Raw genomic sequence first — 23,207 nt, forward strand, 5'->3', positions numbered from 1 at the left:
CTAAAGCAAAAGATGGGGAACCACCCAAAGGCGCATCAGTAGGTTCCTGGATAAGTAAATTACAGCATAACCAGCCACAGAATGAAACAAAATGCAGCTCTAAAAAAGAATGAGGAAACCTAGTGGTTTGGAAGGATCGTCAAGATACGTTCTTACTAGAAAAGTAACTTATAAATCAGTAAATACACCAACTTTTGTGAAGAAATGAAAAACAAAAAAAGACACCCCCCCCCCCAGCCAAATACCCAAATTCGCATTTGCTTGTGTATACATAAGGACACTGCAAAGACAGAAGAGGCACCTACAGATGTGGGTTGTGGTACTGGATGGAGGGGACAGGGAGGGAAGGCTTTTCAGCATGTATTTTACTTTTGGGGATGTGTGCATACATTTGCCAAAAAATAAAACAAAACCAAACCCCACCTTAAGTAAAAATTAAAAATGAAAGAAAAAAATCCAGAAACTTCAGAAACTCTCGAACACGTAATTTATCACGTAATATATACAAGTTACATTGTTCGCCACTTGAAATGCCTCAGAAAACACAAAATCACCTTAGACTAAAACCTGACGCGAGGAGAGCGCAAATTCTGACAATTTCAAGTTCTCTTCCGGGGGCTTCCAGTCTGTCTACAGGGTAACTCAGCTGTGACTCCTCCTTGCTACCATGAGTATCTGACCATTTCTCTCCTCATCACCGGCTCTATTATGGCCAATATTTCACACCGAGTCTCAATTGCAGGAAACCTCTCCTTCATGTTGGGGAAGCAGTTTTTCAAAGACATTTCCACCACGCAGGGTCAAGAATGTTATCAGTCGCAAACCCAACGTCACAGAAGTCACCCGAGGCTTTGAATCTTTTCTCTCTCCTTCCTGATGCTTTTTCCTGATAAACCTCCCTCCCCCCCCCCCCCCCCGACGAGGCATGGGCCTTATCTCCTATACACGGACTTCTTACGAGGCAGCGACACGGCCGGCGCCAAGTCTCACTCCCCTGCACGCAGGTCCGTCGCCAGACTACTCCCTACTGATAAACTTATCACAACCGAGTTCTTCTATCAGAGGATTGATAACCTCAGACGCGGTGAGAGCTATAGTAAACGTCAAAATGTCAAAATCCATCCTCTGGGGATTCCGCTGATACTCGGCATCGAACGCGGCTTCCCGGGCTCTGCAGGCTTCCACAAACCTCCTGCGGCGTTCTTCCAGCTCCTGGATCCTGCCCGGGGCGATCGGGTAGTGTTCCAGATAGTGGCGGAGGAACTGCTGGTAATTAATTCCTAAAACACTAAGCGGGTGACGCAGGCGGAGGTACGGCAGCGCAGCGAGGCCCGGACCGTTCGCGGGCCGGGACCGGAGTCTGGCCTGCGCGCCCTCTTCCTCCGCCGGCCCCGCCAGCTCGCGGGCGACCGCCGCCTCGCGGGCTTCCCCGGCCGCCGCCGCCGCCGCCACCGGACCTTCTCGGGGCTCTGTAGGCCGCGCCGGGGCCGGCTCCCGCCTCCCGCCGCCTACCTCCGCCTGCCGGACGTCGCGGTGGCCATTCGCCGCGTCCGTCTGCCGGATACTGCTGTCGGCGGGCAGTTCGGACATCTCGGACCGCGGGGGCAGCTCAGCCGCTCCCAGAAATATTGCGGTAAAGGGAGAGCGCGACTACCGGCGTGCAGCTGAGTGCGCATGCGCCAGCGCGTGCGCGCCAGGAAACGCAGGGCGCGATCCCGTGTGCGCGAGCGCAGGGCCTACGGCTCAACCCAGGCGCACTGCGCACGCGTCGTGCCCGGGCACCCGCTCTCCGCCAGGCGCCACCTAGCGGTCGGATGTGCCATCACAGCTGAAACTGCCGTGGGGGGTGGGGGGTGTAACCGAACGTCTGAGGGCGGAGCCAAGTATTCCATTTGGACCAGTTTAACGTTTACAAGGAAAGTCCTACAAGACTGCTTCTTGTTGGCTTTCCCAAGATCCCATCCAAGATGCTTCACTCAAAGCTTCTTCTCCCATGATTATAATGCCCCACCAACAGTGCGTCCGGCGGGCCCCTGGATCTGTCCAGTGTTTCAACAGAATTTGTGAACAGACCCAGGGCCACCCTTTATTCCAGACTCCGGTCGCTCTCCAGCCGCTAGTGCAGCCTCAACCCTCTGTACAGCCTCAACCCTCGGAACCATCTCCTCAGCTACCCTCTGCCTCCGGGGCCAACCAACACCGGTTTTTGAGCTTAGCTCCCTGTTGCCAACCAACCATGAGCTGTCAGGTTCGCCAGAATTACTCCACCGAGGTGGAGGCCTCCGTCAACTGCCTAGTCAACATGCACCTGCGGGCCTCCAACACCTACCTCTCCCTGGGCTTCTACTTCGACTGCAGCGATGTGGCTCTGGAGGGCTTGGGCCACTTCTTCCAAGAGTTGGCCCAGAAGAAGCTCGAAGGCGCCCAGAAGCTCTTGATGTTGCAAGAACAGCGCAGCGGCAGCTCCCTCTTCCAGGACGTGCAGAAGCCGTCCCACGACAAGTGGGGGAAAGCCCTGGACGCCATGGAAACCGCTGTGGTCCTGGAGAAGAACCTGAACGAGGCCCTTTTGGATCTGCACGCCCTGGCTTCCTCCCGTGCGGACGCCCATCTCTGTAACTTCCTGGAGAGCCACTTCCTGGGTGAGGAGGTGAAAATCATCAAGAAGATGGGCGACCACCTGACAAACCTCCGCAGGGTGTCCTGCACCCAGGTCGGGCTGGGCGAGTATCTCTTCGAAAGGCTCACCCTCAAGCGTGACTGTCAGCCTCTGGAGCCCAGCGACCTTTGAGGGGCCCCTCTAACATCCCTTTAGTCCCGGGGCTTCTGTCTGGGTTTGTCGGAGCAGCCAGCAGCCAGGCAGCTTTTTAACCACCTGGGAGAGGTCCTCCCCCAAGCTGTGGACCATATGGAAACAATAAAGCATTTTGCAGGGGAGAAAGAAAGAAAAAAAAGCCGCCTGTATTGTATACCAAAATAGTCTAGATTCATGGGGTTTTTGGCGGGAGGAGGGAGAGGGTGTTCTTTATTACTTTCCGTTTATTCGTTTGTTTATCTTCCTCACAACAATCCTCTGAACTACTAAAGCTTTTTTTTTTTTTTAAAGATTTTATTTATTTATCAGAGAGAGAGAGGGAGAGAGAGCGAGCACAGGCAGACAGAATGGCAGGCAGAGGGAGAAGCAGGCTCCCCGCTGAGCAAGGAGCCCGATGTGGGACCCGATCCCAGGACGCTGGGATTATGACCTGAGCCGAAGGCAGCTGCCTAACCAACTGAGCCACCCAGGCGTCCCTACTAAAGCTTTCTAATCATACTCCCTTCTTGTCTTTAACATTTCTTTGGCCACTCTTGGCCATTTTTTTTCCCCTAAATCGTATCTGTGCAGTATAACATAGAAAAGTATAGAAAATATACGGCGGGTTGATTGATCAGAAAGCCAACATCCACGGAACCACCACTGGAAATTGATTTTTTTCTTTCAATTTTTTAAAAGATTTCGTTTATTTATTCAACAGACAGAGATCACAGGTAGGCAGAGAGGCAGGCAGAGAGGGAGGGGGAAGCAGGCACCCTGCTGAGAAGAGAGCCAGATGGGGGGATCTTATCCCAGGACCCTGAGACCATGACCTGAGCCAAAGGCAGAGGCTTAACCCACTGAGCCACCCAGGTGCCCCTGGAAATCGATTTCTAACATTCCTGAACCCTTCCCCCTGCTTCACTGTCCTGTCCTTCCTATCCAGAGGTAACTACTATCCAGGCATTTACAGTGATTGCTTCCTTGTTTTGCTTTTTGTTTTACTACCCAGGGGTGCATTCCTGTATTTTAGTTTCGCTTATTATTTTTTTTTAATTTTATATACTCGTGTCTGGTTTCTTTTCTTTTCTTTTCTTTTTTAAAGATTTTATTTATTTGACAGAGAGAAACCACAAGTAGACGGAGAGGCAGGCAGAGAGAGAGAGAGGGAAGCAGGCTCCCTGCTGAGCAGAGAGCCCCATGTGGGACTTGATCCCAGGACCCTGAGATCATGACCTGAGCCGAAGGCAGAGGCTTAACCCACTGAGCCATCCAGGCGCCCTTGTGTCTGGTTTCTTTCACACAACATTATTTTTATGAGATTCCACCATGTTTTCCATTGTTTCATTGGTTGTTATAAATAGTTCATTTTCTTTAAAAATTTTTTTTAAGATTTTATTTATTTATTTGACAGAGAGAGATCACAAGTAGGCAGAGAGGCAGGCAGAGAGAGAGGAGGAAGCAGGCTCCCTGCTGAGCAAAGAGCCTGATGTGGGGCTCGATCCCAGGACCCTGAGACCATGACCCTAGCTGAAGGCAGAGGCTTGACCCATTGAGCCACCAAGGCTCCCCTTTATAGCAGTTTTTTTCTTAAATATTTTATTGATTTGTCAGAGACGGCACAAGCAGGTGGGGAGGGACAGAGGGAGAGTGAGAAGCAGGATCCCCACTGAGCAAGGAGCCCCATGTGGGGCTCAACTCACAACCCTGAGATCATGACCTGAGCCAAAATCAAGAGTTGGACGCTTGGCCGACTGAGCCACCCAGGCACCTCACTGTGTCCTAAATTTAAAAGGCTCTTTAAAACTAAACTATCATTAAAACTTAATGTTGGTAACAATTATAATAGATATAGAGCTGGCCTAAAACTTCATAGTTCATCCAAGAAGTCCCCAAGAGGTCTTAGTCTCTATGAAAAGGTGACCCTGGGATTGCTAGGAACAGTGGTTCTCAAAGTGTGGTCCCCAGACCAACAGCATCAGTACACTTGGGAACTTCTTAAGATGTCTGTTTATGGATCCCAGCGCATACCTATTGAATTAAAGTCTGGAGGTGGAACCCAGTTGTGTTTTACAAGCCCTCCGGGTGGTTCTCATGCACACTAAAGTTTAAGAACCACTGGCTATAAAAGATCTTTCATCGAGACACCTGGGTGGCTCAGTGGGTTAAGTATCTGCCTTTAGCTCATTCAGGTTGTGATCCTGGAGTCCTGGGATTGAGCCCCACATTGGGCTCCCTGCTTCTCCTTCACCCTCTTCCACTCCCCCAGCTTGTGCTCACACACTCTGTCAAAGAAATAAACAATCTATTTAAAAAAATATATTTTATTTATTTATTTGGCAGAGAGAGATCTCAAGTAGGCAGAGAGGCAGGCAGAGAGAGAGGAAGGAGGCAGGATCCCCACAGAGCAGAGAGCTCGATGCAGGGCTCGATCCCAGGATCCTGGGGATCATGACCTGAGCTGAAGGCAGAGGCTTTAACCCACTAAGCCACCCAGGCACCCCAAATAAACAAAATCTTTAAAAAACAAAAGATCCTGGGGTGCCTGGGTGGCTCCGTGGGTTAAGCCTTTGCCTTCGGCTCAGGTCATGATCTCAGGGTCCTGGGATTGAGTCCTGCATCAGGCTCTCTGCTCAGCAGGGAGCCTGCTTCTGTTGGGGTCCCTTATCAAAGGAACAAGACTGAAACAAAGTGAAAGTTTTGCAAAGCTTTATTCTCTGCCAAGCATTAGAAGTCAGACTGACTGGCCAGGGCCACCTCTGATGAGAGTGAACCCTTCCCAATCTCACAGGCAGTTTTTATAGGGCATAACCGCAGACCCTAGGTATGTGGCTTCTATTGTTAAGGCATTTACTCCTGGAATCGATACCTGGAACTGATACCAGGAACTACTGGGGCATTTATTCCCGGAATGAAGTCTGTGGAGGTAAACAACAATATGGCTACCTAGGCAATATGGAGTCGCTCTGGCTAAGCAGGCCCTAATAGTTAAACAGGTCTTAAAATCAAATTGGCCCTAATATTCCCCCTTTTTCTTTGGAGATTAGTCAATTCCTTGACTTTTCAGCCAGTTTTATGTCTTCCTGTTGTAAGGGGTTATATTGAGTTTGTAGGACTAACATTTTTATCGCCCCAATTCCTTTTCTTGTACAAACGACATTAGGGCGTTAATACCCAGAAGCAGCATTCCTCTCCCAGGGCTACGCAGAAATCCTCCCCACTTTTTAAGGAATAATATGTCAAGCACTCTTCTATTCTGCATTTAACCTTGAATTTTTTTGAAGCAGGCTTCCTGCTGAGCAAGGAGCCCGATGTGGGACACTGGGATCAGGACCTGAGCCAAAGGCAGCTGCTTAACCAACTGAGCCACGGTGTCCCCTTGAATGTTGTTCTATCGGCTGTCTTTTTGATTTTCCACTGGGCTGTTTTAGGCCTGTGAGGTGTCCCCTGGCTGCTGCTGAGTAGGAAGAGGGTTAAAAGTGACCAAGTTAGGGGCGCCTGGGTGGCTCAGTGGGTTAAGCCGCTGCCTTCGGCTCAGGTCATGATCTCAGGGTCCTGGGATTGAGTCCCGCATCGGGCTCTCTGCTCAGCAGGGAGCCTGCTTCCCTCTCTCTCTCTCTCTGCCAGTCTCTCTGCCTACCTGTGATCTCTGTCAAAAAAAAAAAAAAGTGACCAAGTTATAAAACCCTTTTGAGTATTAGTTTTAGTCCACAGTTGGTGGGGTCCACCGGCAGTGGCTCCCATTTCTGGAGGGTGTCCTTGCTTTTGGCTCGTTTGATGTGACACACGTGAATCCAGGCCCTGACGCCTTTTACTTTTACTGCTGTGGGTGTGGTCAGGATGACAGTGAATGGTCTCTTCCAGCAAGGCTCCAAGTTTTTTACTTGGTGGCAGTGTATCCAAACCAAGTTTCCGGGTTGGTAAGGATGTAGTTCTATTCATAAGACAGACTGTAGCACTTGCAGTGACTGGAGTATAGACTGATCAGTCATTTCTGCTAGGGCAACCTCTTGTTATTTCAAATAGGGTAAACTTGTTTAAGTAGGGTGTACATCGCGCCCTAAGGAGGGTGAAGGGAAGAAGATCTACCCATCCACCGCCAGTTTCCAGAATTGACTTTGTCAAGGTCTCTTTAAGAGTCCGGTTTATTCTCTCTACTTGTCCGGAGTTCTGGGGCCAGTAGGCACAGTGTAGTTTTCAATTATTGTCCATGGCCTTAGCCAATGCCTGTGAGACTGAACTCACAAATGCAGGGCTGTTGTCTGACCCGATTGTGAGAGGCAAACCAAACTTAAGAATTATTTTTTTCTAGCAGCTTTTGGCTATCTTTCCTGCTGTCTCATGTTTGGCGGAAAAAGCCTCTGCCCAGCCTGAAAAGGTATCCATTAAAAACTAACATATATTTGTGTAAATGGGTTCTTTTATTATCCCTACAGAATATTAGGCAAGATCGTCTAAATGAGCTATTGTGCAACTTCTCTGAAGTTTACCTCAAGTTGTCTAGCTTAGGTAAACAAACATTTAAAGACAACAAAATCTAGAACTTAACATCCACAAAGGTGTGTTACTGAAGCATAATTTTTCTCTCTAAAATAACCCTCATTTCCAGAGATAGCCAAATCAGGACTAATTTGTTTGAAAAACAAGTCCAGCTTTAACAAACTTGGCTTAATTATTTACATAAGCTCAGCAAGAACAGTGAGTGTGATCGTATAGATCTTATAGAATCTGCTTTGCTGGAACTTTTTTTTTTAAGATTTTATTTATTTATTTGATGGGGGGGGCAGGGAACACAAGCAGGGGGAGTAGGAATGGGAGAAGCAGGCTCCGCGACGAGCAGGGAGCCCGATGCGGGACTTGATCCTGGGACCCTGAGATCATGACCTGAGCCGAAGGCAGACGCTTAACGCCTGAGCCACCCAGGTGCCCCTTTGCTGGAACTTCTTATAAGGAATCTCTAGGTTGAACTTGTAATAGCCTCTCCAGGCCAGAAGTCAAGCCAAGTACTTGACATCAGACATACCTGCAATACCTGTTGATTTGGGTGAATTCCTCTTCCTGGGGTCTCTAATGTATCCTGAGATTCCTGGACCTGCCAGGAAGTGACATTTTTTACTCACCTGGTGAGGCTGCTGGGAACTCTGTAAGCAAGGTACCAGGCCAACAGTTCCAAGGGGCTTTATGGCTCCAGGTTTTATAAAGTAAACCTTAGTTCCTTTAAGCTGTCTGGTCATATCAGAATCTTTTTCAAATATGACATTCCAGTCAAAGCCTTGGTAAAATAACCAGAGTTTCCAATGGTATCCTGTTACAAGGAGAACAGATTTTTACTGAACTTATACAAATGACTGATTGCCATGAAAGAAAGAATACTTGCTGAGACCTTTTTGAGTTTCAGAGGGTTTAGATACAGAGAAAAGTTGAATGCTTTGATTTGTTTACAAATGAATATTTTTACATTTCTGTAAGTCACAAGCATCTTTTTTTTTTTAAGATTTTATTTATTTATTTGTCAGAGTGAGCACAGGCAGACAGAGTGGCAGGCAGAGGCAGATGGAGAAGTATGCTCCCGCTGAGCAAGGAGCCCAACGTGGGACTAGATCCCAGGATGCTGGAATCATGACCTGAGCCGAAGGCAGCGGCTTAACCAACTGAGCCACCCAGGTGTTCCAGTCACAGACATCTTAAGAAAAGAGTTTCCTTAGTCTGGAAGAGCAGACATTAGAGAACCAGCAATGTTTAAATTAACAGATATAACATTATAATCTTCTAGTTTATTTAGTCCCATGTTATTAATTCTGGTTTAGTCTGAATGCAGCTTTTGCTTAGTTCTGGAAATTTTTATCCATTTCAATTTTAGGATTTTAAACATATCAAATACCTGTATTTGTCCTGAAAGTCCTTTATATGAATCTCCTTTAAGGTAAAACTTATTTTACAAGAGAATTAAAACAATTATAAGTGACAAAAGCTCAGAATAGATATGGTTAAAGAACTGATGAGATGAGAGTTTATAATTTAACTGGCAAAAAAAATCAGGTTACTTCTGTGACACATAATATTTCAATAATTACAATATCAAGTGATGACCTTATCAAAAGGTTAAAACTTTAGGAAATGCATAGACTCTCTATAATAGTTATAGCATTTATCCAAATGTAACCCAAGGTTTATCATTGGTTTAGCAGTACTTCCTGAGTAATTTAGCATACCAAGGAAAAGCCTTATTAGTCAAAGAGATCTCATTTACAATTTAAATCTTGTTGACAATTGCTAAAATATAAGTTTTAAAGCACATGCCTAAATAGGATTATGGATGTTTAAGATCTGATAAAACAAAACATAGAAACTGGTTTCTCTGGGCAGGCAAAGAGAAAACCATTTACATTTTCTTCTTAACAGCAGATCAATTAATCTAAGAAAACTTTGTTTTTTTGAACAGAGAGAAAGATTTTTTTATACCAGTGTCTTTTTAGTTTACATAATAGTCAACATTTACTTGAATGGATCACCAATATAGATTTGCCATGACACAGGGCTTTAGTCTTCCTTCCTTAAATACTATGTCTCATTTGAACAGAAACATTTTACAGGAATAGATTTATTAGTCTTTTTTCCCCTTCTTGTGAAGGGAAAACTGATCTAATATGGTCAAATTTTCAACATATTTCATTGTTTCCTTTCAAACCTATAAACCAAGGCAAAGAAAAGTCACTTTCCCCAATCCTTCTATGACTTAGTCTTACTGTCAGTCAACTGCCTTCCCTCTGGTTTTTCAGACAGCACTAAAACTTTTAATAAAAGGGTGCCTGGGTGGCTCAGTGAGTTAAAGCCTCTGCCTTCAGCTCAGGTCATGATCCCAGGTTCCTGGGATCAAGCCCTGAATTGGGCTCTCTGCTCAGCAGGGAGTCTGCTTCTCCCTCTCCCTCTACCTGTTATTCTGCCTGCTTGTGCTCTCTCTCTCTCTGTCAAGTAAATAAATAAAATCTTAAAAAAAAAAAAAACTTTTAATCAAAACCTTACGGCGTTTTTCTTTTGGTTGTCCAGAATACATGGAGTGATTTCATGTGTTTTTGCCACTTTGACGTGCTACATTTTAAAATTTATTTTAGGGACACCTGGGTGGCTCAATGGGTTAAAGCCTCTGCCTTTGGCTCAGGTCATGATCTCAGGGTCCTGGGATCTATCTCCGCATTGGGATCTCTGCTTGGCAGGGAGCCTGCTTCCTCCTCTCTCTCTCTCTGCCTGCCTCTCTGCCTACTTGTGATCTCTGTCTGTTAAATAAATAAATAAAATCTTTAAAAAAATTTCATTTTAATCTTAGTCCGTCCTGACCATACTTAAAATTTCTTTTCTGAAGATTTTCCTTCACAAACCTTTTACAACTTTCTTTTGCATCCAGGTTTTGTCCCAAGCCATTTTCTTCTAAACAACCATCTCATTTAGGACAAAATTACCTTCTATTACCTTCAACAAAATGTATTTTCATTCCTTATACCTTTCTTGCATATCTCCTACTTTTTTACATACAGAATTGCTTCCTTTATTTCATCAGTCTTAGTTATAATTAGCAGAATTTTCTATTCTATAAATACTTCAGTCTCTAGTGATGGCTAAGTATTAACCAATTGTGATCTGTTATAACAAAATTTTTAAAAATTGATTTATTTGTCAGAGAATTAGAGAGAGTACAGGCAGGCAGAGCGGCAGGCAGAGGCAGAGGGAAAAGCAGGCTCCCTGCACAGCAAGGAGCCCGATATGGGACTCAGTCCCAGGATGCTGGGATCATGATCTGAGCCGAAGGCAGTCCCTTAAGCAACTGAGCCACCCAGGCAACAGAATTTTTTAGATGGCAAATTTATGAATCAGTTAAGCACAAAACATGTTTACCAATAGACTTAAATATTCTTAGTTTCTTTGTGGTAAGAAACCAAAAGCACAAACCTACATCAAGTACTCAATGCTTTAGCATTTTATCCCATTTGAGGTTCATAATTTTTTTTTAAAGATTTTATTTATTTATTTGTGAGAGAGAGAGAGTGAGAGCGAGCACAGGCAGACAGAGTGGAAGGCAGAGTCAGAGGGAGAATCAGGCTCCATGCGGAGCAAGGAGCCCGATATGGGACTCAATCCCAGGATGCTGGGATCATGACCTGAGCCGAAGGCAGCTGCTTAACCAACTGAGCCACCCAGGCGTCCCTTGATGTTCATAATTTAATTCCATTTGTCATCCAACCAAAACTTTAAACTTTCAGGTTACCAAAGACTTTGAAAGCTATTTTAACAATTACCCATTAAAACTTTGAGACAGACAATTAACCATCAGTTCAGTTATTTTTTGCTAACAGATTTTAATAAATAACATGAGCTTATTTGACCTTTAGTAAACTTTAATTGAAGTTTCACATTTATTGCTGTAACTTTAAAGACATGTCTATCTTTTTTTTTTTTTTTTAAGATTTTATTTGTCAGAGAGAGAGAGAGAGAGCACGGGTGAGTGAGCACAGGCAGAATGGCAGGCAGAGGCAGAGGGAGAAGCAGGCTCCCCGTTGAACAAGGACCATGATGCAGGACTTGATCCCAGGATGCTGGGATCATGACCTGAGCTGAAGGCAGCCGCTTAACCAACTGAACCACCCAGGCGTGCCAAGACATGTCTATCTTAATTAAACCAACAAACTTAACTTAGTTCAAATACTGATTTACGTTCCACCTTGACCCACTCCACTTTTAATGTTTACCGGAGACCCAGGTGGGAAGATCTGGAGTGGGGGTATGTTAGGTCCAGGGGCTGCTCTTCTTGCTCCTTGACAGTGAAGAGAGAAGGAGCCATAGTGCAGGAAGCACTGAGGATGGTCTAGAGGCCAGTTATGCAGGCCGCACCCAAGTTGGTGCAGAAACAGAAGTGGGAGACAGAAGAACAAAGTGCTGCCAGAAGGCAGAGAAAGGGTTTCCAGTTTTAGAGCTCATCAGCTTCAGCAGAGGAGCAGACGCCATGCTTTCCCACCAGCAAGCGGGGAGGGGTTAGGCAGTCCATGTCGGGCCAGAGAAGACAGGGAATTTCCCTGAAACAAAGGGAGTTTCAGCACTGCTTGAGAATATTCCTTAAAGTCTCTGTCTTGAGTTAGATTAACCACAGTTGGCTCCAGCTATAGCCATTAACACAAGAAATGAGTAAAAGTCAGAGTCCCTTTACTCCCTGCTTACCCCATTCCTTCAAACACAACAAACAACATAATAGACAATGAAAAGACAAGACAAAGACAACCACAGATCCAGTGGCCAGTGAGGATTTTCTCAGTCCCCTGCAAACACCCATTGGTGGGGATTCTCTCCGTCCCCTGACCGCCTAGGGGGGCCCATACCCCCTGGCAATCCCCCAGTGGAGGGACGGGGCATCCCCACATCCACACCAGCCCTGGGGAGCAAAGCTGCTTCCAGCTTCTCCCCAGTGGGCTATACCCTGGAGCTCCACAACCAGACAGATAGACAGACCAGATCTTGCAAAATAAAATCTCTATATCTTACCTCCATAGGCTTTTCCCAGAAATCTGATGCTGGCTCATTTCTCGTCATTTGATCCCAGATGAGCCCCCAGAATGTTGGGGTCCGTTATCAAAGGAACAAGACTGAGACAAAGTGAAAGTTATGCAAAGCTTTATTCTATGCGAAGCATTAGAAGCTAGACTGACCTGCCAGGGCCATCTCTGAAGAGAGCGACCCCCGTCCCCATCTCACAGGCTGGTTTTATAGGGCATAACCGCAGACCCAAGGTACGTGGCTTCTATTGTTAAGGTGTTTACTCCCAGAATTGATACCTGGAACCAATATCAGGAACTACTGGGGCGTTTATTTCTGGAATGAAGTCCGTGGATGTAAACAACAATATGGCTACCGAGGCAATATGGAGTCACTCTGGCTAAGCAGGCCCTAATAGTAAACAGGTTTTAACATTAAATTGGTCCTAACACATCCTCCTTTCTCTCTGTCTGCCTCTCTGCCTACTTGTGATCTCTGTCTGTCAAATAAATAAATAAAATCTAAAAAAAAAAAAAAAGCAATTGGCATTTGCTCAGAACTCTCTTTGAGACTTCAATGGTCCCAAATGCAAACTCCTTAACAGAATTTACAAGGACGTCTATGATTTAGGCTTTGCTAAGAACTTCACCCTTGTCTGCTGCTGCCTCTTCTGAGAACAACAGCCTGGTAGGGGGTACGATGAGGGGCTTTTCCATGCTCCCTGTCCCCTCTCTCCCTGCTCTGAAGGTCTCCCCGGGAGCTACCCATGCACAGAGTCCATCATTTGGCTTCTGGATTCCTTCATCTTACCAACCTACTCTTTCTCCCAGCACCCCATGTGCTTCCTCTTTTGCCCTGAGTGGAATTTCTGGACATTTTATCCATTTTCTGTTTTCTTGACTTCTGTCTGTTTCCCTTCACTGTTGAAGCTCAGAGATTGTCTGGGATCTCTGCTTTATCCAGAAATCAGCGCAGCATCAGGCACAGAATCAGTTCTTAATGCACAAGTACTGAATGGATTACTGGAAGGTGTGACGTGGAGGGAGGGATTGGGCAGGGGCCTGATTACATTAAAATCTTGCTTAAATAGGAGCTCCCTAAACCCAGCAGATACACAGACGAAACTCAGGAGGTCGGAAAACACAGAGCTGAAGGAGTCTGTACTTCAACGGGGATAATATGGCAGGTAAGCTGGGGGCAAAGGCAAAGCATAGTAGTGAGATGCTAGAGGGTTGTGGACAAGCAGAGGATAGTGGGTGAGGGTTTGTTGTAGCCTCTTGCCAACACCAAGTGGCCAGTTTGGGAAACCACTGGGTTGTACCAACAGGGAGCACTGGAAAACGCTTTATAACTGGACTCCACCATTAGCCGAGAGATTTTGTTTTTCCAAGTTCTTTCTTTCTTTCTTTCTTTCTTTCTTTCTTTCTTTCTTTCTTTCTTTGACAGACAGAGATCACAAGTGGGCAGGCAGAGAGAGAGGAGGGAAGCAGGCTCTCCAGCTGAGCAGAGAGCCTGATGCGGGGCTCAATTCCAGGACCCTGGGATCATGACCTGAGCTAAAGGCAGAGGCTTTAACCCACTGAGCCACCCAGGTGCCCCTCCAAGTTCTTTTTAATACTTGCTACCATCTGACTTTCAGATGTCAGCCATTTGGTGTGTGTTCAGTGAGGAAATTCAACTGAGTACATTGTTAAGATCGCGCTGGCTGTATTCGACGATTTGTGAATCAGGCAACATCCAATCTAGCCAACAGAAAGGACCTCTGGGGAGTTGTACTAAAGGAAGACTTTTCTGGGTAAAAAGGAGCAGGGAAAGAGGAAGTGAGACTAGACAAACAAGCCGATTGGTTATTGCAAAGTTGGTTTCCTGCGGGGGCTGGCAGGGGTCTACCAGGTGGTTCCCTGACTAGTGGTGATCAAGTAATTCCTGACTGGTTTTAAGATTCCATCCTTGGGAGAACAGAAACTAAGTGTCAGTATGGTGATATGGGGATTAGCATGAGCCACTCCATTTTGGGCCCATTGTCTTGTTTTTAACAGTATAAAATAGTACTTAATATTTGATCCATTTCCCATTTTTTTATTACCTAGTGAAACTGAGACTCCTTGTGCTATTTTTCTTTTTTTGAGAGAGAGAGCACGCACAAGAGAGTGCACTGGGAGGGACAGAGAGAGAAGGAGAGAGAGAATCCTAAGCAGGCTCCACACTAAGTGGGAGGCTAACTCAGGGCTTAATTCTATGACCAACCCTGAGCTCATGACCTGAGCAGAAGAGCAGAAATCAAGAATCAGATGTTCAGGGGCGCGGGAAGCCTGCTTTTTCCCTCTCCCATCACCTCCCTCCCCTGCTTGTGTTCCCTCTCTCCTTGTCTCTCTCTGTGTCAAATAAATAAAATCTTAAAAAAAAAAGAGTCAGATGTTCAACCGAATGAGTCACCCAGGCGCCCCTCCCTGTTCAATTTTAAAGTCCATTCTGCTTTTCTCTTGTGTGAATTCTCCACTTACTGTTTTTTATTTTCTAGGATTTTTTTTCTTGAGGCTCAGGAGAACTTTTTTTTTTTTTTTTAAGATTTTATTTATTTATTTGACAGAGAGAGATCACAAGTAGGCAGAGAGGCAGGCAGAGGGGGGGCGGGGAAGCAGGCTCCCTGCTGAGCAGAGAGGCCAATGCGGGGCTTGATCCCAGGACCCTGAGATCATGACCCAAGCCGAAGGCAGAGGCTTAACTGCTGAGCCACCCAGGTGCCCCTCAGGAGAACATTTTTGTTGTATTTAGAAACTGATAATTTCTCTTATTTGCTGAAAATAAGTTCTCTCATCTGTGGTCTGTATTTTTCAATTTACTTAAGACTTCTATTGTCCAAATATTTTAAATATTGATGTTATGATATTTATATTTTCCTTTTGTTATTTATTTTGAAAGCCTAGTTGAGGGGCGCCAGGGTGGCTCAGTGGGTTAAAGCCTCTGCCTTCGACTCAGGTCATGGTCCCGGGGCCCTGGGATCAAGTCCCACACTGGGCTCTCTGCTCAGCAGGGAACCTGCTTCCTCCTCTCTCTCTGTCTGCCTCTCTGACTACTTGAGATCTCTGTCTGTCAAATAAATAAAATCTTAAAAAAAAAGAAAGCCTAGTTGAGAAGTGTATTTCTTTCTTTTTTTAAAAAAAATGATTTTATTTATTTATTTGAGAGAGAGAGAGAGATAGGAACATGAGAAGAGGGAGGGTCAGAGGGAGAAGCAGACTCTCTGCTGAGCAGGGAGCCATAAGTGGGACTCAATCCCCGGACTCCGGGATCACGACCTGAGCTGAAGGCAGTAGCTTAACAAACTGAGCCACCCAGGCACCCCTCTTTTTTTTTTTTTTTTTAAGATTTTACTTATTTATTTGAGAGAGAGAGCACACAGCCATGTAAGTGGGGAGTGGCAGAAGGAGAGACAGAAAGAATCCCAAGCAGACTCCACACTAAGCATGGCTCTGACGCAGGGCTTGATCTCACGACCCTGAGATCATGACCTGAGCTGAAACCAAGAGTTGGGTGCTCAAATGACTGGGGTACCCAGGCACCCCTTTAAGACTTTAGTTTTTATTTTATTATTTTAAAAAAGATTTTATTTATTTGATAGAGAGAGAGCACAAGCAGGGTAAACAGCAGAGGGAGAGGGAGGAGCAGGGAGCCGGATGTGGGGCTCAATCCCAGGACCCCGGGATCACGACCTGAGCGGAAGGCAGATGCTTAACCGACTGAGCCACCCAGATGCCCCAACTTCTATTCCTTTTCTTAAGAAAAATGTTTCTGTTCGTTCATTTGTGGTTCCTCCTCTTTCTCCTGCTTAGCTTTTCTGTCTCTGTGTCTTCCTCCAAGGTCTTCTAAGCCCCCCCACTTTGTGTTCAAAGACACTCTGAGAAGCTGCGAGAAATCCCTGACTGACCTCTTTCTTGTCTTCACAGTGGGGTGGTTAGCGGAATGCTGACTTTTTTGTATGTATGCCTTTGTGTGCCTCCCACATATATAGAATCTTCCATGGAGAATGGACCAAATATTGCTAGATGACGTGGTTTTACGTTAACATTTTAAACAACAGTAAAAAAAAAAAAAAAAAAACCCTCCCAATTTGTACCTATGATGCGTCAAGCCGGTAATTAGCAGACTTGCTTTCTGGATACTCCGTGTCTTCCCCAAAGTGAGTGAATTATATGGGACCGTTTCACTGATAGAGAAAAGAGGGAAAGAGTGACAGAGCTCATAAACAGAGTAATCAACATTCTTTCTCAGGTCACTAAGCTTCACGCCTACTTCCCTAACTGGCCTCGTTAATAAACGGCCGAATCAACAGCTTCAGGATCTCACGCACCGACCAGTGTAGACAGCAGTGGCCCAGAGCCTATTGCTGATTTCATGGTCTCGGACACTCAAACACTCTCTGAATTGTATGAACGCCAATGAATCCCAGGTCGATGTCATGTCCCTGTGTTATCCCAACAAGGACAGCTATCTTTTCTCCCACTCGTCTGGTTCAAAATTTTTCTAGGCTATGAGTTTCTAGCATATTCCTCTAGAACAAGGGGACAGTTACTTGCCCTTAAATCAGGCTTAAACCATTTTCTAGTAGGGGACACTCAATTTCAGGGACACAGGGCAGCCCCAGCAAGATGGTGAAGTGTGAGTCAACTTTTTAGACCAAGCTCTCAGCTCAGGCTCAGGTCAGGAGTTTACCTTGGAGTGTGTGTGTGTGTGTGTGTGTGTGTGTGTGTGTGTTTAAATGAAAGCTTTTGTCTATCCTTTTTGCAGAAAATCCAAGGTATGCTCGCCGGGGCCGCACACAATTCACTGTGGAGCAGCTCCAGGCCCTGAAGCGTGTGTTTGAAGAGACCATGTACCCAGACTGGACAACCACGGAGGAGCTCATCTCCATTACTCATCTCGATGAGTCTGTAATAAAGGTACGTCCCTGCAGACGTCTCTAGCTAGCACACCTAACCCAGAGTGTCACACGCACTTGTAACTCGCACATCATGTAATTCCTGTTTATGGAACAACTGGTACATGTCAGGACAGATGTTCTGTATTTTTTTTCTTCCTATCACCTATTTCACTGAGGAACACTAAGGTTCACAGAGACTCCTCCAAGGGTTATAAACACAAGAGCTGGAATTTGAATCCAGACCTTTCTGACTCCAGAACCACAATGCTACAGGGGACCTTTTGGGGATGGATCTCAGATCATCCCCTCGGGGGCTGTTCCTGTTCATTTCTAGGTTCTCCTTGATCAGGACGTTCACAGTCCTCTAGATGTCTTGCGGCTTCTCATAGTCTCAATCTTCAGAATTCTCTCGAAAAATGCAGAACATTTATAAGACAGAAGCACCTTGCCTTATCCCCTCCCGATCTGGCGTTTCAGTGCTCTGTCCTATCCCACCCACTGTAAGCACGATCTCATGCTCCCTTTGCCATCTGGAACTCAGGACCGCCGGGGACAGACGGAACGTCCCTCGTTCACATAACTGAAGAGATGAGAGACTAGCCTTCTCATGCCAAAAGAGCCCAGTCCCCGGGAACGTGCGGGTTCCCTGTTGGACCCACCCCGCTTTATTAACCTTCTCCCCTCCTCTCTCTCCAGACTTGGTTCAAGAACCAGCGCGTCAAAAGGAAGAAAGAGCAGAAATCAAATGGATCAAATTCATCACGACAGTCACCAAACCTGACCACTCCAGGCAAAGATGAGGAGGAGCCCTCCTCACCTGTAACTTCAGCAAACACTCATCATCACAAAAGACCCGGCATTTCAGACACCCCTGACCATGAACTGCCTCAGTCCTCCGAGAATGAGCAACCTGGTCCCTCCAGATGGAATTCATTTTGGAATTCACAGCCCGCAGATCTCCAAGATCTATGTCTGGGGGACTCTGATCCTCCCTGGGCCTCCAGTCCCTATGACATCGATCAGTTTACACAGCTCTATGCCCTACCTGGGGATGATGGTCCCCACAGTCTGGATCAGTACCTCTCCCCCACGTGGTCCAGGTGAAGTGGTACGGCTGACATGTCCATTTATCTGTTTATTGAAAAACAGGTGTGTGCCGGAACAGGTGTTCCGTGATCCAAATCTTGACCAACCGAGTGACATTTCCAAACGTGTTTAATGGGTTAGTTTAAGTTTAAATGGATCAGAGCCCAGCAGTCCATCTGGTTCTGTAAGGAGAAAGAAATCTCTCTACCTGGGGCTCCTGGGGGGCTCAGTTGGTTAAGTGGCTGCCTTCAGCTCAGGCCATGATTGCAGGGTCCTGGGATCGAGCCCCGCCTTGGGCTCCCTGCTCAGTGGGGAGTTTGCCTCTCCCTCTCCTCCTGCTCATGCTCTCTTTCTCTCTCAAATAAAATCTAAAAAAAAAAAAAAAAAGATATATCTTAAAAAAAAATAAATTGCTCTACCTTTCATCATTGTTCTGTCCTGTGAGTAGTATCCTTTCAACCAAATTCAGTATCAATGACAGTCATAGGTGCCTGTAGAATGGTAGCAGAAACCAGCTAGTTTTCCTTGGGTGTTTGCCTGTCCCAGCTGAGTTAGCTCCATGAAAGCACCCCCAACAAAAGTCAATACCATGTGGACTGAGCACCGGTACCCGAGGGACCATCTTCTCTCTTTAAAAAAGTTGCAGTAGTAAAAAAGTAGTAAAAAAGCACCTGTGTTAAGCCTCTGCCTTTGGCTCAGGTCTTGATCTCAGGGTCCTGGGATAGAGCCCTGCATCTGGCTCTCTGCTCAGTAGGGAGCCTGCTTCCTCCCCACCCCCACCCTCCTCTCTGCCTACTTGTGATCTCTCCCTCTCTTTCTCTGTCAAATAAATAAAATCTTTTAAAATAAAAAAATTAGAAAAATTAAAAAGTTGTCTTGACATCAGCAAGATGATGGGTTAGGAGGTCCCAGCACTTGTATCTCCAGAAAAACAATGATTTAACAAGGTACTTATGGGTGAAAATAGCTCAGAGAAGAGTTCTGGAGTACGAGCCCAAGGCCTCTGTAGAAAAGCACAGAAAGCATTCTACGTGTGTCACTTCAACCCCTAGTCCTACAATTTGCTGCCAAGGGGGATCCCCTTGGCGGAGATACACCCCTCCCCCTACTCCACTTGAGAAAAAAAGGAGAAGATTCCAACAGCTTTCACCATGAGGACCCAAGTGGGGTCAAACACCCAATGTTCGCCCACGCTAATCCCAGCTGAGGAAGGTGCCTAGAGTCCATGCCACTAAACTGAGCTCCTGTTGGAGGAAGGCATAGGAGGGCATAGAAAGGAGGGGACGGCTGTTCGACCCATGCACTGGACACCTGCATTCAGAGGCCCCTTGGCCCCTCTCTTGTCCCTGGACCGCGCATTCCACTTGCCTTTCCCCAATCCTAATGTAAATTCCCTCGTTTATTAAACCTTCCACGCACCAAGCTGGGGTAGTCTGCCTCTTTCTTTTGTCTCTCCTTGCCCTTTCTGTACGGTAGCCAGTTTCAAATCATACCTGGCAAGCTCCCGTGGAGCTTGCAAGCCAGTGTGCCTGGGAGCTGACATTTCCACCCCATCCACACAGGCCCTGGCCCACACATGAACATCTGCACCCTTGTTGGCTAGATGGTTATTAAGAAATGGGGTGAATAAAAAAAAAGAAAAGAAAAGAAAAGAAAGGGGTGAATAAACCAGAGGTCCCGATGGTGGGACTCTGACTGGGTAGTGTGACCCCGAAGGGCACCAAACAATGTCCTGAGAGCTTGGGACAATGGGTGTAGCAAGACCAGGGCGCCTCCCTGTCGGTCGCCTCATTTTGCCTAACTCCAGGGTCACCGCCCACATTTGAGCACTAGGGGGCGGCATTCGCACATAACCTGCAAGACGGTGCCCGTGATGGTGCGGTCCCCTATTCCCTCTCCTGTGGGTGGGCAGTACTCCTCCCCGGGTCCACGAACTGGTCGCTCAACACGAGTGGACGTGTGTGCAGCCACCGGGACCCGCTTTGCCTGAGGACTTTCTATCCAAGTTTCCTGCGGTGTCTCCAGCAGTGTCACTCTGGGTTTAAGACCCACCCCTTATCCTTGATGTCCAATCAGGATCGAGGGCTGGATCCTTGGGGCATCAATTGGGCAGAGGCTATTTTATTAAAAAAAAAAAAAAAAAAAAAAAAAAAGTAAACAAACAAATACAATGAAAAATGGGGTTTCTCCATGGAAGTAGTCCTGACAATAATTGGCACGTGAAAAATTGGAAAATCTGAATACACCAATAATCAAAGAAGTAACAAAGGAAGTAAAAAAGCTACAGTCTTAAGAATGGCATTAGATTGGGCGCCTGGGTGGCTCAGTGGGTAAAGCCGCTGCCTTCGGCTCAGGTCATGATCTCAGGGTCCTCGGATCGAGTCCCGCATCGGGCTCTCTGCTCAGCAGGGAGCCTGCTTCCTTCTCTCTCTCTGCCAGTCTCTCTGCCTACTTGTGATCTCTCTCTGTCAAAAAAAAAAAAAAAAAAATCTTAAAAAAAAATTTTTATAAAAAAAAAAAAAAAGAATGGCATTAGATGGTTTAGAGCCAATTCTGCCATATAATCAAACAAAGAACTCCTAGGTTGTGGGAGGAAGTCCAGAAAATAGAAAAAGAAAGTTCATTCCCAAAATCTTTTGAATGCTTGGCACAATTCCTGCAACAAACCTAGAAAAAGAGGATTAAAAAGAAAACCAAAACACTAGGCAAATGTCACTCATAGAAAAGAACGAAATTTAAAAAAAAAATTAACCAATTGAACTCAGCAATGTTTTAAGACAGTGATTCACAAGAAATGGTAGGGATGCTCTTAGAAATACAGAAATATCTCAACAAGGCAAAATGTGCCAGAGATTTCCGGCTCATTTCCAGGTTAAAGATGAAATCATATGGAATCGTCTCAGAAGGCAGAGAAATGTGCGAATTAATGGGAGAGGCCCACCGTTCAAGTGCCTCCTCCCTCAGCCCCTCCAGCTGGAGGGGCAGGAAGCTGGAGCACAAACTGGCCATTCCTTACAGCTTGGACAAGAAAGAGCGAGAACAGTGAGGAGAGTCAGAACCCTGAACGATCTTGAGGGCAACCAGCAAAACAGGGAGAGCTGCACAGATTAGAGATGAGGGAGAGGGAGAAAGAAGGAGGTGGAGAGAAGCTGGGGAGGGGGAACATGGGGAAGGTGACCCAGACACAGAGGGAAACGTAGAGACCGGGGGGAGACTGAGGGTCAGAATGAGGGAGGCTGAGACGCAGAGATCCTGAAACATTTCCTCATCTGAGAACCATTGCAGTGATGTCCACCAGCTGCATGGCAAGGGCTCAATCAAAGGTTTCTACATGATTTTATGAATTCTGGGCTACTCTGTTTTTTCACCTTTCAAGATCTCTAGAAATCAGATCAAATTCTGTCATTGAGGGCATCTTGGCTGCTCTCCAGAAATAGAAATAGACATGAGCTATTACCTTAGTGGTTGCTTAGGATGTACCCTATACATCTTAACTAATCAGGATGAGCCGTAGATTCATACAAACTTTACTCCAATGAGATACAAAAGCGCCATTCCCATATAGCTTAGTTACCTTCCCCCTGTGTTGTATTATTGCTATACATGTCACATCTATCAGTGTTACCCAGAATACATTATGATAATTATTATTTTAAAAAGATTTTTATTTATTTATTTGAGAGAGAGAGCACAAGGAGGGTTAGGGAGACCGAGGCAGGGCTCGAACCCAGGACCCTGGGATCACAACCTGAGCTGAAGGCAGGCACTTAACTGACTGAGCCACCCAGGCACCCCCATTGTTATAATTATTACTTTATATGATGTTACGTCTTTTTAAAAGAGATTTTATTTATTTGACAGAGAGAGATCACAAGTAGGCAGAGAGAAAGGGGGAAGCAGGCTCCCTGCTGAGCAAAGAACCCCACGTGGGGCTGGATGTCACGACCCTGAGATCATGACCTGAGCTGAAGGCAGAGGCTTACCCCACTGAGCCACCCAGGCGCCCCTATGATGTTACTGTCTTTTAAAGAAGCTGAGAGGAAAGCAAGTATGTATTTGCAGCCTTTTTTTTTTTTAAGATTTTATTTATTTATTTATTTGACAGACGGAGATCACAAGAAGGCAGAGAGGCAGGCAGAGAGAGAGGAGGAAGCAGGCTCCCCGCTGAGCAGAGAGCCCGATGTGAGGCTGGATCCCAGGACCCTGGGATCATGACCTGAGCTGAAGGCAGAGGCTTAAACCCACTGAGCCACCCAGATGCCCCTTGTAGCTTTTGTTATACATACTTTCTCCTTCTTCTTCTTTTAGTTTTTATGACATTAACCTTTGGGGCTGTAATTGGAAATCACAATTCTACATGTTATAGGTCCAACAATACTCTATATAAATGTACATGGGTATATGTGTGTATTATTAGACTATATTTTTTTAGAATAATTCTTAGAATAATTTTTCTGCTCCTTACACTCCTCTCTTCCTGGTACTCCCATTACGTGTGTATTGTTTGGCTTAATGGTGTCCTGCATTTCTCTGGGGCTCTGTTCATTTTTCTCCACTCTTTTTTTCTCTCCATTCTTCAGACTGCATAATCACTATCTTCCAATTTGCTAATTCTTTCTTCTGTCAGCTCAGATTTACTGGTGAGCCCCTCTACTGAGTTTTTCATTTCCATTATTACATTTTTCAGCTCCAGATTTCCATTTGGAATTAATTTTTTTTCAATTTGGTGAATCATTATCATCATACCTTCCTTTTACTTTTATTTTATTTTATTTTTAAAGATTTTATTTATTTATTTGACAGACGGAGATCACAAGTAGGCAGAGAGGCAGGCAGAGAGAGAGAGGAGGAAGCAGGCTCCCTGCTGAGCAAAGAGCTGATGTGGGG

At 45.8% G+C, this 23,207-nt stretch overlaps 1 protein-coding gene and 1 pseudogene across 2 annotated transcripts; one reads left to right on the top strand and one right to left on the bottom strand.

Annotated features, from left to right (window-relative positions):
• Nucleotides 1–470: 470 nt before the first annotated feature.
• On the bottom strand, nt 471–1,692 carry LOC309852504 (EP300-interacting inhibitor of differentiation 2-like). Its single transcript, XM_082709249.1, has one exon. The coding sequence runs from the start codon at nt 1,588–1,590 to the stop codon at nt 1,018–1,020; it is 573 nt and encodes a 190-aa protein (XP_082565375.1). The 5' UTR covers nt 1,591–1,692; the 3' UTR covers nt 471–1,017.
• On the top strand, nt 1,677–2,948 carry LOC309852502 (ferritin light chain pseudogene; annotated as a pseudogene). Its single transcript has one exon. The product of its transcript is annotated as a ferritin light chain pseudogene (transcript).
• Nucleotides 2,949–23,207: the final 20,259 nt, after the last annotated feature.

The sequence above is a fragment of the Mustela nivalis genome, assembly GCF_964662115.1.
Source record: "Mustela nivalis genome assembly, chromosome: 18".
NCBI classification, from domain to species: Eukaryota; Metazoa; Chordata; class Mammalia; order Carnivora; family Mustelidae; genus Mustela; species Mustela nivalis.